The sequence below is a fragment of the Prionailurus bengalensis genome, chromosome F2 (assembly GCF_016509475.1).
Source record: "Prionailurus bengalensis isolate Pbe53 chromosome F2, Fcat_Pben_1.1_paternal_pri, whole genome shotgun sequence".
In the NCBI taxonomy this organism is placed as follows: domain Eukaryota; kingdom Metazoa; phylum Chordata; class Mammalia; order Carnivora; family Felidae; genus Prionailurus; species Prionailurus bengalensis.
The window spans coordinates 16,186,479-16,200,396 of record NC_057353.1 but is presented as its reverse complement, the minus strand read 5'-3'; the positions used below and the strand labels follow the sequence as shown (position 1 = coordinate 16,200,396).

The window sequence follows — 13,918 nt, the reverse complement described above, 5'->3', positions numbered from 1 at the left end:
TTGAATGGGCTGTTCTTTCTCCGTTTGAGCCAACCTTCTGACTTCCAGGTATCAGACACCCAAGAAAGAAACCAAAGTTGTGTACCCTCAGCACATCCCAGCCAAAAATTTTATAAAATAACGTATCAGGCTCATATGGATTTGTTTTTAGACAACTAATTCCTCCTTGGCTGGCAAAATAAAGGCATTCTTTTGGGAATGTACACATATTTGTACTTTCCTGCAAACTCCTTTGGTTTTAGTTTTGATTTGGTAGGTTTTTTTAAATGCATTCTTTAAAATTCATTTGTTGTGATAGGTTAAAAGTTGAATGGCAGAATATTAAGTTTAAGAAAAAAAAAATCAAGAAGTAACTTTAATTGAAAGTCTTGTATTTTCTTTTTATATTTCTCTAATTCCAGGCAACAAATGGAGACTCAGATAGGTGCTTTGATACTAGCCACAGACATCAGTCGCCAAAATGAGTATCTGTCATTGTTCCGGTCCCATTTGGACAGAGGTGATTTACGCCTTGAAGATGCCAGGCATAGGCATTTGGTTTTACAGGTAAAATGGGGTTGGGAAAGATTCTTTCTAGGGTAAATCACATGACTGTTAGAATAAAAATGAAGTAGTCTAGTGTAGCTTTCAGAGTGGTTAAATTTTGAGGGAAAGCTGTGGGATTTCCTTCCATTAGTAAAATATCTTACAGAAGGTGAATCTTCTCCTTAGGAAAGCACCGTTGTTTTTGTAGTTTTCATACTCGTGATTTCTAACAAAAACCATTTTTGTGAGATTAGGGTACTGACCAACAAACAGTTATTTTATTTTATTATTTTTTTATGAATTTTTTTTCAAATTTTTACTCAAATTCTACTTAGTTAACATACAGTGCAGTATTGGTTTCAGGAGCAGAATTCAGTGACCTACATACAACACCCAGTGTGCATCACAAGTGCCCACCTTAGTACCCATCACCCATCTAGCCCATCCCCCACCCACCTCCCTCCATCAACCCTCACTTCTCCTTTGTTAAGAGTCTCTTATGGTGGGGCACCTGGGTGGCTCAGTCGGTTAAACTTCTGACTTTAGCTCAGGTCATGACCTTGCAGTTAGTTTGTGGGTTCGAGCCCCACATTGGCCTCTGTGCTGACAGCCCAGAGCCTAGAGCCTACTTTAGATTCTGTGTCTCCCTCTCTCTCTGCCCCTCCCCCACTCATGCATGCTCACACTTGCTCTTTCTCTCTCAAAAAATGAATAAACATTAAAAACAAAATTTTAAGAGTCTCTTATGGTTTGTTTCACTCTCTTCTTCACCCCCTTCCAATATGTTCATCTCTTCCATTTCTTAAATCCCACATATGAGAGAAATCATATGGTATTGGTCTTTTTTCTGATTGACTTATTTTGCTTAGCATAATACACTCTAGCTGCATCCATGCCATTGCAAATCACAAGGTTTCGTTCCTTTTGATGGCTGAGTAATATTCCAGTGTGTGTGTGTGTGTGTGTGTGTGTGTGTGTGTGTGTAGGCGTATTTTATATATATATATAAAATATATATATATGCCATATCTTCTTTATCCATTATCAGTCAATGGACACTGGTGCTTTCTCCATACTTTGGCTGTTATTGCTAATGCTGCCATAAACATCAGGGTACCATGTACCCCTTCAAATCTGTATTTTTGTATCCTTTGGGTAAATACCTAGTAGTATAATTGCTGGATTGTAGGGTAGTCTGTTTTTAACTTTTTGGGGAACCTCCATCCTATTATCCTGAGTGGCTGCACCAGTTTGCATTCCCACCAGCAGTACAAGAGGGTTCCTTTTCTCTACGTTGTCGCCAACATCTGTTGTTTTGTTGTGTTAATTTTAGCCATTCTGACGGTTGTGAGGTGGTATCTCATCATGGTTTTGATTTGTATTTCCCTGAGATGAGTGATGTTGAGCATCTTTTAGCCAAGTGTTTTATTTTCACAAATTAGTTCTTGGATCTAAAAATGAGCGAGAATACAATGATTTATTTGTAGCTTTATGTTTAGTCCAGTCCTTATGCTTGGCTCTTGGGTATAAAGTGTCGTTTAGCATTCCTGAAGACATGATTGATAGACAAAATAGCATCATAAAATTAATATAAAAGACAATGAATTTTCTGTTGCAGCATTTTTCTTCATTAAAGTGTCCTTTTTTCCCACTATTGGAGTATACTTAAGCTTAGTACAATTGAAATTTTACTTTTTTCTTTAAAGAATTTTAATATTTTGCTTGCTAGATGGCTTTGAAATGTGCTGATATTTGTAACCCATGTCGGACCTGGGAATTAAGCAAGCAGTGGAGTGAAAAAGTAACAGAGGAATTCTTCCATCAAGGCAAGTTACAGTTTTGAGTGATAAGTGGTCTGTTCAATTCATTTTTTAGCATCATTTGAATAAAAAAACCCAGACATTTATAGGAGTCAAGCAATAGATGCTTGTTGGTATTTTTAGTGACAACTCAGTGTAGATGTACATACAGGCAATAATGTACAAATTGAGCATATTTTGGAAATTACCAGTTCTCTTTTGAAATGATGAAATGTGAGTATTTGCATTTATAAATAGACATAAGTCAGGTTAGAAATTTTGCTGTCCAGAAAGATTTCCCTGACCTTGTATCTCATCATCCCTTTTGGAGGGTCCCATGGCACTGTGAACATGCAAGTTATTTTTAGTAATTTAAAAACAGGAACCAAGGATCTTCATTTCATGCGCCTTCCTTTTAGAAATCTAAGTTTTAAATTAAAATGCTGACAGAATTATAGTCTTGGTGTAACACCTAGTAAAATTTTTCATCTCCTCCATTTAAAATAGGATATCAGCTTGGCAACCTTTTCTATGTGTGAATAACTTAAAAATTTTAAAAAGAACTAATTTAGAAGCCATCCTCTCTTGAGGATTAAGTATGTCATGCATTTTCTAAGGAATTTACAGGTAAGATGAAAACTTTAACTGTATACTTAAGCAATAGTTATGTTCCACATAAATCATTCTATCTTGTTTTTATAATTTTAGGAGATATAGAAAAGAAGTATCATTTGGGTGTGAGTCCACTTTGTGATCGTCAGACTGAATCTATTGCCAACATCCAGATTGGTAACTATACATACTTCTAGCTGGTTAGAAAAATGCTGCTGATTTTAACTTTGCCAAGAAGAGATCTACATCTGAAATATAAATTATTAAAATTGTGCTCATTTCTATTTTTTAATTTAAGAAATTTTACCCATTTTTCCTTTTTGGGGCTCTATTTATAATTTACTCTCATTTAATCTTAGGTCATAAAAACCATAATATTTGCAAAGCAGGTAGCAGTAACTGTTTTAAAACTGACAGAATACGTGATTTGCTCATGTGGAAGCTTCTTTTGCATAATTCTGGGATTGTATTCTAAAATGAAAAAAGTGACCACTGAGCACAATTATAATGTGAAGTCCATTTTCCGCTGTGGCTCACTTTTCTCTGTCACCGCCTGTGGATTAATTCTTCAGCATCCTGTACAGGCCTCTTGTAAGCTTCCCTCGAATAGTCTCTTTGGTTCTCTCCCCGGCAACTTCCCCTCACATACCCATAGCAACCTGGGACTCTGCAGTGTTCCCCAAATCCATGGCACCCCTTTACTCTTTCCCCCTCGCCACTCCTTCCCATCTGCCTGATGGACTCATTTTTCCTGAAGATCCACCTCCTCCGGATGCCACCTTTTACTCTCTCCAGGCAGAGTCCTTTTCCAGAGTCGCTCCTTTTCCAGGCCTCCAAAGCACTAGATACACGTCTCCCCTAGCTCCCAGGTCCTTCCTGCAGCGATGTATTCCTGAGGCTTTGCACTGCGCCTAGAAGCAGGAGGCACTAGAGAACTATTAATTAAGTGAGACATAATTGTAACAGAAAGCACAGGGAAGTGTGCTGATTAAAATAGGGGCAGCTTATTGTAAAAGAGCACAGGAGTGGGTGCTGGGGTTTCGAACGTAAAGTAGGAGGCCAGCGTGGGGATGGGTAAGTCAGCAAGGTATTGCGGGATGAATGTGATTTTGGTAGCTGGTGTTGAGTAGGGCCTTTGAGGATTAGGTTGAACATAAAGAAATGGGTGCACAAACTTCAGAAAGATAAAGTTTCTAGAAATCCAGAAGACAGCACACGTCTGTGGCATAGTGCTTTGAAAAGAGGCTTGTAGGGGTCAGAAATTCAGAAATCTGATACTTACATAGTAATTGCAAGGCATCGTCATGTGGAAGGCAGTGGGTAGTAACCGACTTGATGGCAGAGGAACAGGTAGGGAAGATAAAGAGCCAGGCCCAGAAGAGTGTGGCACAGACCTGCGGGAATGGCGGGGGCAGGGGAGGGTGGTGCTGGGGCTCAACCAGCCAGAAGCCTGGGGAATTTTGCAGAGGGAGGAGCTTTCTTTGTGGGGGATAAGAAGACACTTAAGAAGCAGATCTGGGGTACCCTGAGTCTCAAGTAGAAAAACCTTCAAATGCAAAAGAACAGGTGAAATATGGGCAAAGGGAATTAAATTGAAGATAGGTGAATGAGTAGCAGAGTCATTGTAGCTACTTTTAAGTTCTTTTGCTGGAGTCAGTGACTCTCTAGATTAATTTGACAGTAGGTTTTTAAAAACTACAATTTCTAAAAGGGAAAGGAAGCTAGATCCCTTAAATTCTTCACTTCAGTCTACAGATCTTGTCAGTGTCAGCACTTCTAGGTCAGGCTATCTAAGGGACAAGGATAAGGGAAATGATGGTAAGAGCTGACATCTGCCAACTCCTCACAACAACCCTAGGAGACACGGACTTCTCGTAGCCTCCTTTTCAGATAGTTTGCCCAATTTATACAGTTATAAACTATACAGAATAAATACTGTGCTAAACAGTGGTTATTCAGAGCCAGCATAGGGTCAGTAAGTAGATGTCATGTGTAATTAATACAGTTTCCTTCTTTGATAGAAATAATGGTTTTGTTAAACAAGAAAAGAACACATACTGGGGAAGTAAGGCATTTGACAAGGTGTCCTGTGGTATCTGTGGGGGTAAGAGAGGCAAATGGGCTCGTACAACAAGTGGATTCACAAGCAGCTAATGAATAGAGCCCCGCCCTCCAGGAGGGTGCTGTGTGGCTGTCTCTGTCCATGACCCCAGCCCATTCATTTTTGTCAGGTGCTTAAGACCTAAAAGAATGAGGTTAACTTAGAGCCACAAGTAATACTAATTTGTTGGTTGTTAGAGGCAAGATCCAAAAGCTCTCAACCAGTTGGAATAACGGGTGAATCAAATAAGATGAAACTCATGTAAAAGCATGATAATAAGGTTCTACATTTGGGTATAAAACTCTAGCGATTCACCACTTAACTGTGGCACCTGGAAGGGACAGGGCTCTGGGTGACTGGTTCAGCCTGACACTGTGGTGTGAGGATGGCTACCAAAAAGCTGCTGTGTTCTTTGACCGCAGAGGTGACATTTTCCTCTATTTGTTACGTCTTTCTCTTCACCAGAATGTAACTCCTTGAGGGCACATCTTGTCTGTCCGTTCACTGCTATATTCCTGGCCACCCTAGAACAGTGCCTGGCATACATAGCAGGTTCTCCGTTAATATGCGTGGAGGGAGTGAAAGGCCTTATTTCCAATATTAATTACTATTTCAGATACCACAATTTGTACACTTTTCTAATTAAAAGTAGCGGGTGCTAATTGCTTTAACTCCAGCATTTTTTGTTGCCCAAATGAAACCTGTGTGGCCTGTGGTCTACATGGTCTTTTGCTGAAATGAAAAAGTTTTTAGAGATGAAGAAAATTTTAAAACTGTTACATAGCGATGATAGAATTCGAATGTACATGCTCCTCCTCCTTAACAGATCAAAAGTTGAGGAAATAATGCTAAATGTTTCTCCAATATATGTGATTTGACTGGCGAGGTATTTTCTAGGAGTATAAGATACACTGTAGTGTTAAATCAGGTATAATGTCCGCATGAGTGCTGTACAACCTAAAGGTACAGACAAGCCAGAAATCACTCATTTTCCCTTTCCAACTACAAATTAAGAGAGATCAGTTATATGAGTTGTTTAAAAAGTAGGACCCTGGTACACTTTTGGTGTTCATTTTAGTAATTGCTGAAGCTAATACGCTCTGTTCTTTTTAGGCTCGTAATTTTTGTCATGAGTTTTGGTTCCGTAAATTCTGACTTAAATAAAGTGGCCAAGTGTAACCATGACCAGGTGTGAAGATGCCATCCCTGAGGGGGCGAAACCCAGCAGCACGTCACCAGCCCCGCTTCAGTTCAGGCCTCATCACCCACAGGCTTGGAAGAGACCCCTCTTAGCCTCTAGCTGTCTCACTGCAACTGTCTGCCCTGCTTTCTGCAGAGTTGAGAGGACCGCCTGAGTGTTTGCTCAGATAGGATGTGGTGGTGTAGCTGAAAGGAACCGTCAGAAAAGATTTGATGTGTTTGTCAATTCACCTTGACTTAGAGTTCCATTGAGCTACTAAATAGATTCTTCAGAGAAGTTATGTACATTTACACACACACACTGAAAACTTAGGTAATATTAGAATAGGACTTAAGAGAATAAACACTGGATAGATGTTCTGAAGATAAAGTTTCAGAATATATGTTAAGACCTTTTTTTCTCTTATTTTCTCCAGGTTTCATGACTTATCTCGTGGAGCCTTTATTCACAGAATGGGCCAGGTTTTCCAATACCAGGCTATCCCAGACAATGCTCGGACATATGGGGCTGAATAAAGCCAGTTGGAAGGGGTTGCAGAGAGAACAGTCCACCAGTGAGGACACTGATGCTGCGTTCGAGGAGTTGAACTCACAGCTATTACCTCAGGAAAATCGGTTATCATAGCCCCCAGAATCGTCGGAACAGACTGCCTCCTGCAGGTTTTTAGAAATGTGAAATGGGGTCTTGAGGTGAGAGGACTTTCTTGACTGCTAAGGTTTCCGAGGGAATGAGGCCAGCGTTATTTATTCCCAAGGTGTCCTCTACTGGATCGTGCGACCCCACTTTTTAATTATAAGACCTGAACATACAGCAATATGCACTTGGCTTTCGTGTGAAACCTTGAATATGCAAAGCCCAGCAGGAGCGGATCCGAAAGGAGTAACGAAGGAAGTTTTGCAACGTGCCACCAGTTTTTCAAAGCATTTACTCCTCCAACCGTGAAACTTGAACTGTATCTTTCAGCAGAAATCTCTTGGAATTTAACCAGTCTGACGCAACATTGTGTATCTGTACCTTCCACTAAGTTCTCTCTGAGAAAAAGGAAATGTGAAGTGCCCAGCCTCTGCTGCCTCCTGCAAGACTCGATGTTTACAAATCAACTCTGAAATATTGGTTCTAAATTGCCTTGGAGCATGATTGTGAAGGAACCACTAAGAATTTTAAAGATCAAACTTAAACTGCAGCTCTTTCCCCCTGGTTTGCCTTTTTCTTCTTTGGATGCCACCAAAGCCTCCCTTTTGCTATAGTTTTATTTTGCGCACTGGAAACTGAGCATTTATCATAGAGTACCGCCAAGCTTTCCCTCCAGTGCTGTTTGGCAATGCAATTTTTTTTAACTGTTAGTTTCTGATTTGGGGCGGGAGGGGAAGAACACCAGTGTCCTAGCTGTATTATGATTCTGCAGTGAAGACATTGCATGTTGTTTTCACTACTGTACTCTTGACCTGCACATGCAAGAAACAGGTGGAATGTTTAAAACACCATAAACAGCTCAGGGTATTTGCCAATCTGAAATAAAGTGGGATGGGGAAGTGTGTCCTTCAGAGCAAGGGTACTAAAGTCCCTTTCGCTGCAGTGCGTGAGAGGTATGTTGTGTGTGGATGTGTGGACGTATGTTTGCGTGCATGTTTGTGCATGTGTGACTGTGCATGTGTTATATTTATCCATGTGGGAAAGGATTTGAAACGTAAGCTTTTATTTATTATCTTAGAATGTGACACGGTGCGCAGCCACACTGGGGGAGGGGAAGGTAGGCGAGCTGTAACAGACCGCTCCAGTTGCCTTAAACTATGCACAAAGCTAAGTGACCAAACTTCTTGTTTTGATTTGAAACAAGTGCATTGTTTTCTTGTCCCTCCCTTTGATGAAACGTTACCCTTTGATGGGCCTTTTGATGTGAACAGATGTTTTCTAGGACAAAATCTAAGGACTAATTTTAAACTTCAAACATTCCACTTTTGTAATTTGTTTTAAATTGTTTTATGTATAGTAAGCACAACTGTAATCTAGTTTTAAGAGAAACCGGTGCTTTCTTTTAGTTCAATTGTATTTCCCTTGTTACTGTAAAAGACTGTTTATTGATTATGTTTACAGTTCGTTGCAACAGCCATTTTCTTGGGAGAAAGCTTGAGTGTAAAGCCATTTGTAAAAGGCTTTGCCATACTCATTTTAATATGTGCCTGTTGCTGTTAACTTTTGATGAATAAAAACCTATCTTTTCACATATTTATCTTTGATATTTACCTTATAACTCAATCTTTTGGAAATCTTAATACTAAATTACTAGGAAATCCAAGGTTTAGCTTCTTGGTTCTAGCATTCACTCATCAGGTATTTATTTAGGCAGATGCAGGTGCTGGCCAAGCCCTTGGGGTCATCTGTCATTATCTGCACCTCACGAGTGAGTGAGTGGCCCCACTGTGTGTGCTCAGAGTTCTGACTAATACATGGTACAAGTCAGCTTTGAGCCCAGGCCTCTGGACTCCACAGCCTTTTTTGTCCCCACAGTTGGGAATTGCGTAAGATATCAGCACTCTTACAATACCAAAGTACTAGCTGTAATTGCTTTTTTAAAGTAAAGTAATAAGAAATGGCCACTGAATTCTGCTTGGTTGATATCAATGTAAGAAAGGCACCACTGGGCCTCTCCTGTGTCTTCTCAAGTCCAATTCATTAGGAAGGATATAGTACAAGTTTTAAAGTCAAACATATTGTCATTATTTGCACAGAAGAATGATGTCCAATAGAAATAAAATGTGAGCCACACGTAAGTGAATTTTCAGTTTTCTACTAGCCACATCTAAAAAAGGGAAAAGAAACCAGTGGAATTAATTAACTTTTATTCCAATATATCCAAAATATTGTATCGTTTCAATATGTAGTCATTATCTTAGAGAACAATTACTGAGATGTTTTACATTCTTTCTTGGCCAGGGGGCGGGGGGGGAGAGGGGGGCGGGTACCAAGTCTTTGAAATCTGGTGCATATTTTACACTTACAGCACATCTCCGTTCAGACTAGCCACATTTCAAGTGCTCAATAATACCCGCATGTGGCTGGTAGCTGCCATATTGGACAGAGCGGGTACAGGAGTTTGATGGTACAGAGCGGACTGTACCTGGGGAAGGTCAGTGACCACTTAAGGTGGCATCATCCTGGCAGATCTGATGCATCTAGTTGTCTGATTAGATCTTTACAGACCTAGTATGTCAGCACATGCAGAGCACAACGGTCTTAGAGGAAACTCACATTAACCAAGCTCACAGTAACTGATAGTTGTTAAAAATGTTAGTACTTTAATTTACAATGAGAAATGTAACTATCAATCATTCTCTCCCTTTAGGCAAATCTTCTGGGGAAGTCCATTTATGATCAGCCGGTTACTTGGTGAGCGTGGATTCTGAGCAAGGGAAGCAAGTTGCCTCATGCATCCATCTCCCTATGGGGACTCACCTGCTGATTTTCATGTTTGTGGACCAGGGTACGCTCTTCCCCCGGATGATTGTAGAGATTCTCTGCCAGTAGTTGCCTCTCCACATCAGCTTCTGATGGGCACATCCAGTAAATCTGTCAGTACCTTCAGCCTTTGTCTCAGTTGAACCTGCCTGGGTTCCATCTGCCGGTGTACGATTGCTTGCTTCTGCTCTGATCCATTTCTTATTGTTTGATAGTCAAAGGATTATCTTATTTCCTTTCTTGGGGGAGACACCTCAATGTTGCTCCCGTCTCCTGCCTACACGTAGAATAAACCCACTGACAGATTATGTTTTGTTACATATATGTGGAAGTCACCATCTATAGCCCTGCTCCTTAAATATAACCTATATTCCTTGAACATTGGTTTGCTAGAAAAATTTGAGGAAACAGTTCAGAAATTTAGAAGATTACATTTCAAATAAGTAAATGTTATGGAACAGAAAAATTCACATGAACTTTTAAAACAGGAGACTTCAAAGAATTGTCGAGCATGTCGCAGCCCTGTGGGGCTCTACCCAACACTTCAGTAGTAGGGGGGCATCTCCTCTGCTCTGGAGGTAAAGGTCCTTGGGGAGAAAACTTTGGCAAGCCTTAGCTTAATGAAAAACCAATCTGGTACCTGGTCAATATTTCTATTATGTAAATGTGATGGTTTATAATGATCCTCTTTGTATAAAAGAAGCAAATATTTTATGTCCTTTGCAAACCTGGAAAATATATTTGTACCTGAGGTACAGGTTAGAGGTGCTAGTAATTCTTTGAAGATTCCTATAACAGTTTCTTTTCCAAAATGCTTTCTTGGCTCTTAAAACTTTGAGTTTTCTTAAAACTCTAACTTTCACATCAGGGTTTACAGTGTTTTCATGTGTACTTTTTTTAATGTATAAATATTTTGTTTAAATCCTCTCCTGATCAGTGTCTCCTGCTTGAGAAAATAAACAGTGACCGACAGCTACTATGCATTCACTAATGTTTTTAAATAAATGTGCATACTACTCACCATGGCATCAGCACACATCTGAAACATACAGTTGTACAGTTATGTGCAAGACTTAGTCTGAGCCATTCCTTGCTCGCTACGGATCTGCAGACAACCTGTGTCTTTGGAAGGCCCCCAAGGATCCATGGTCTTTTCCTCGGAGGTGAGCTGACAGGGGGCGCACAGCAGGTCTCCTCCAACTTCTAGGCTCTTGTGCACAGGGCTAGCTTCAATTGGGCCATCGATGTTTGAACAAACTAATTCGGTATTAATGTGTTTTCTCTTTAGCCATCAATCTATAACATTGAGAAATGATATTGAAACTAATCTGTCTGTGCTGAATCATGTGGTCAGCACCATCTGGGTTCCTGTTGTGTGCAGAGTACTGCACTGGATATAATAAAGGTATTAAAACTTACAAAACCCTCGTCTCTGTTCTCAAAATGTTTGAGTGACAAAATGATGTGTGAAAAGTGTTCTGTAATATGGCAGGTTTCTTCATTTTATGAAATGAGTGCACAATGTTGGGGTGTGGGTTCAGAGAATGGTTTAGTTTGGTCAATGATGAAAATGACACCATTTCTAGTAATTCTTGAGTTTTTGTTTTTGTTTTTGTTTTTGTTTTGTTAATATTCATGACTGGTAAAACCATCTAGCTTTCAAATTTGATTCTAAAGTATAGTCTCCACATCCTCACCAAACTTGTTATTTTTCCTTTTTGATAATAGTCAATCTGATAGGTATGAAGTGATATTGTGGTTTCAGTTTGCATTTCCCTGATGATGGATGAGGCTAAGCATCTTTTCATGTGCCTGTTGGCCATCTGTCTGTCTTCTTTGGAAAAATACCTACTCAAGTCCTCTGCCCATTTTTTTAAAATCAGGTTGGTTGTTTTCTTGATACTAAGTTATGTGAGTTCGTTATATATTTTGGATATTAACCCCTTATCATGTGTATGATTTGCAAATATTGGCTCCCACTCAGGAGGTTGCCTTTTAGTTTTGTTGATGGGTTTCCTTTGCTGTGCAAAACTTTTTAGTTTGATATGATCCCACTTGTTATTTTAGTTTTTATTGCCCTTGCCTGAGGAAACTGGTCCAAAAACATATTTTAAGACCATTGCCTAGGGTTTCTTCTAGAAGGTTATGGTTTTAGGTCTTATATTCAAGTCTTAATCCATTTTGAATGTATTTCTGTATATGGTATAAAATAGTCCAGTTTCCCAACACCATTTATTGAGATATTGTGCATCCTTGGCTCCTTTATTGTAGATTAATTGACCCTATATGCCTGGATTTATTTTGGGGCTCTTTATTCTGTCCCATTAACCTATGTCTGTTTTCATGCCAGTATTATACTGTTTTAATTACTAGAGTTTTGTAATAAGGTTTGAAATCAGCGTGATGCCTCCAGCTTTCTTGTTCTTTCTCAGGATTGCTTTGGCCATTGAAGGGTCTTTGGTGGTTCCATACAAATCTTAGGATTATTTGTTCTAGTTCTCTGAAAAATGTTGGTATTTTGATAGAGATTGCTGTGGATCTGTAGATTGTTTTGGGTAGTATGGACATTTTAACAATATTAATTCTTATAATCCATAGGCATTGGTATGTGTCATCTTCAGTTTCTTTCATCAGTGTCTTTTAGTTGTCATAGTATAGGATTTTCACCTCTTTAAATATTCCTAGGTATTTTCTTTGTGATGCAATTACAGACGGTATTATTTTCTTATTTTTTTTTTCTGATAGCTCCTTCTTAGTGTATAGAACTGCAACTGATTTCTGCATGTTAATTTTATATACTGCTTCTTGACTGAATTCATTTATAGTTATGATAAATGAATTTTGGTGGAGTCTTCAAGATTTTTTTTATGTATACTATGTCAACTGCAAATAGTGACTTTTGCTGCTACTTTTCCCATTTGGATGTCTTTTCTTCTTCTTTCATGATAGCTAGAATTCCCAATACTCTGTTGAATAAAAGTTGCAAGAGTGGGCATCCCTGTCTTGTTCCGATCTTAGAGGAAAACTTTCAGGTTTGTCATACGTGGCCTTTATGTTTAGATATGTTCCTTCTACGACCACTTTGTTGAGTTATCGAATTTTGTCAAATGATTTTTCTGCATCTGTTGAGATAATCATACAATTTTTATCTTTTTTTTTTAATGTTTATTTTTGAGAGAGAGTTCAAGCATGGGAGGGGCTGAGAGGGAGACAGAACATCCGAAGCAGGCTCCACACTGACAGCAGCAAGCCCTATGTGGGGCTTGAACTCAGGAACCGCGAGATCATGACCTGAGGTGAAGTCAGATGCTCAACCGACTTGAGCCACCCCCAGGGGCCTCCTATGCTCCTTTAGTGAATGTGGTGTATCACCTTGATTGATTTGCAAATGTGGAACCATCCCTGAAAGAAATCCCATTTGATCGTGGTATATGATCTTTTAATATACTAAATTCTGTTTGCTAATACTTGGTTGAGGATTTTTGCATCTCTGTGTATTGAGGATATTGGCCTGTAATTTTCTTTTCTTGTGGTTCATCTGCTTTTATCAGGGTAATGCTGGCCTCTGATTTTTATTATTTCCTTCCTTCTACTAACTTTAGATATGAAGTTAGGTTGTTTACTTGAGATTTTTCTGGTTTCTTGAGGTAGGCCTGTATTGCTGTGAACTTCCTTCATACTTTTTGCTGTATTACATGGCTTTTGGAAAGTTGTTTTGGTTTTCACTGACCTCAAGGTGTTTCCTCTTTGATTTCTTCACTGACTTCTTAATAACATGTTTTTTAGTCTCCATGTGTTTGTGTTTTCTTCTTGTAGTTGATTTCTAGTTTTATACTGTTGTGATCAGGAAAGTGATGCCTGGTATGATTTCAGTCTTCTTGAATTTATTGAGAGTTGTTTTGTGGCCTAACATATGATCTGTCCTGGAGAATGTCCTGTGTACACTTGAAAAGAATCTGTATTCTTTATTTTGGGGGATGGAGTATTCTGTATATATCTATCATGAAGTCCATCTGGTCTAATGTGTCATTTAAAGCCAATGTTTTCTTATTTTTTTGGATGATCTATCCATTGATGTGAGGTATTGATGTCCCCCACTATTAAAGTATTACAGTTGGTTTCTCTCTTTACGTCATTGTCTGTTAATACTTTGCTTTATATATTTACATGCTCCTATGTTGACTGCGTAGATATCTACCAATGTTATATCCTCTTCTTGGATCA

General features: G+C 39.2%; 1 protein-coding gene across 3 annotated transcripts in view; it reads left to right on the top strand.

Annotated features, from left to right (window-relative positions):
- PDE7A (phosphodiesterase 7A) overlaps nucleotides 1-11,117 on the top strand; it is a 127,369-nt gene extending 116,252 nt beyond the window's left edge. For 2 of the 3 annotated variants that reach the window (XM_043601160.1, XM_043601161.1), the window contains exons 10-13: nucleotides 402-546; nucleotides 2,255-2,351; nucleotides 3,033-3,113; nucleotides 6,654-8,464. In XM_043601160.1, the coding sequence (XP_043457095.1) occupies nucleotides 402-546; nucleotides 2,255-2,351; nucleotides 3,033-3,113; nucleotides 6,654-6,862 (532 nt within the window). In that variant the 3' untranslated portion in view covers nucleotides 6,863-8,464. Of the gene's footprint in view, nucleotides 1-401; nucleotides 547-2,254; nucleotides 2,352-3,032; nucleotides 3,114-6,653; nucleotides 8,465-9,581 lie in introns of those variants that run through there. The other variant, XR_006300468.1, reaches the window with a different exon arrangement.
- Nucleotides 11,118-13,918: the final 2,801 nt, after the last annotated feature.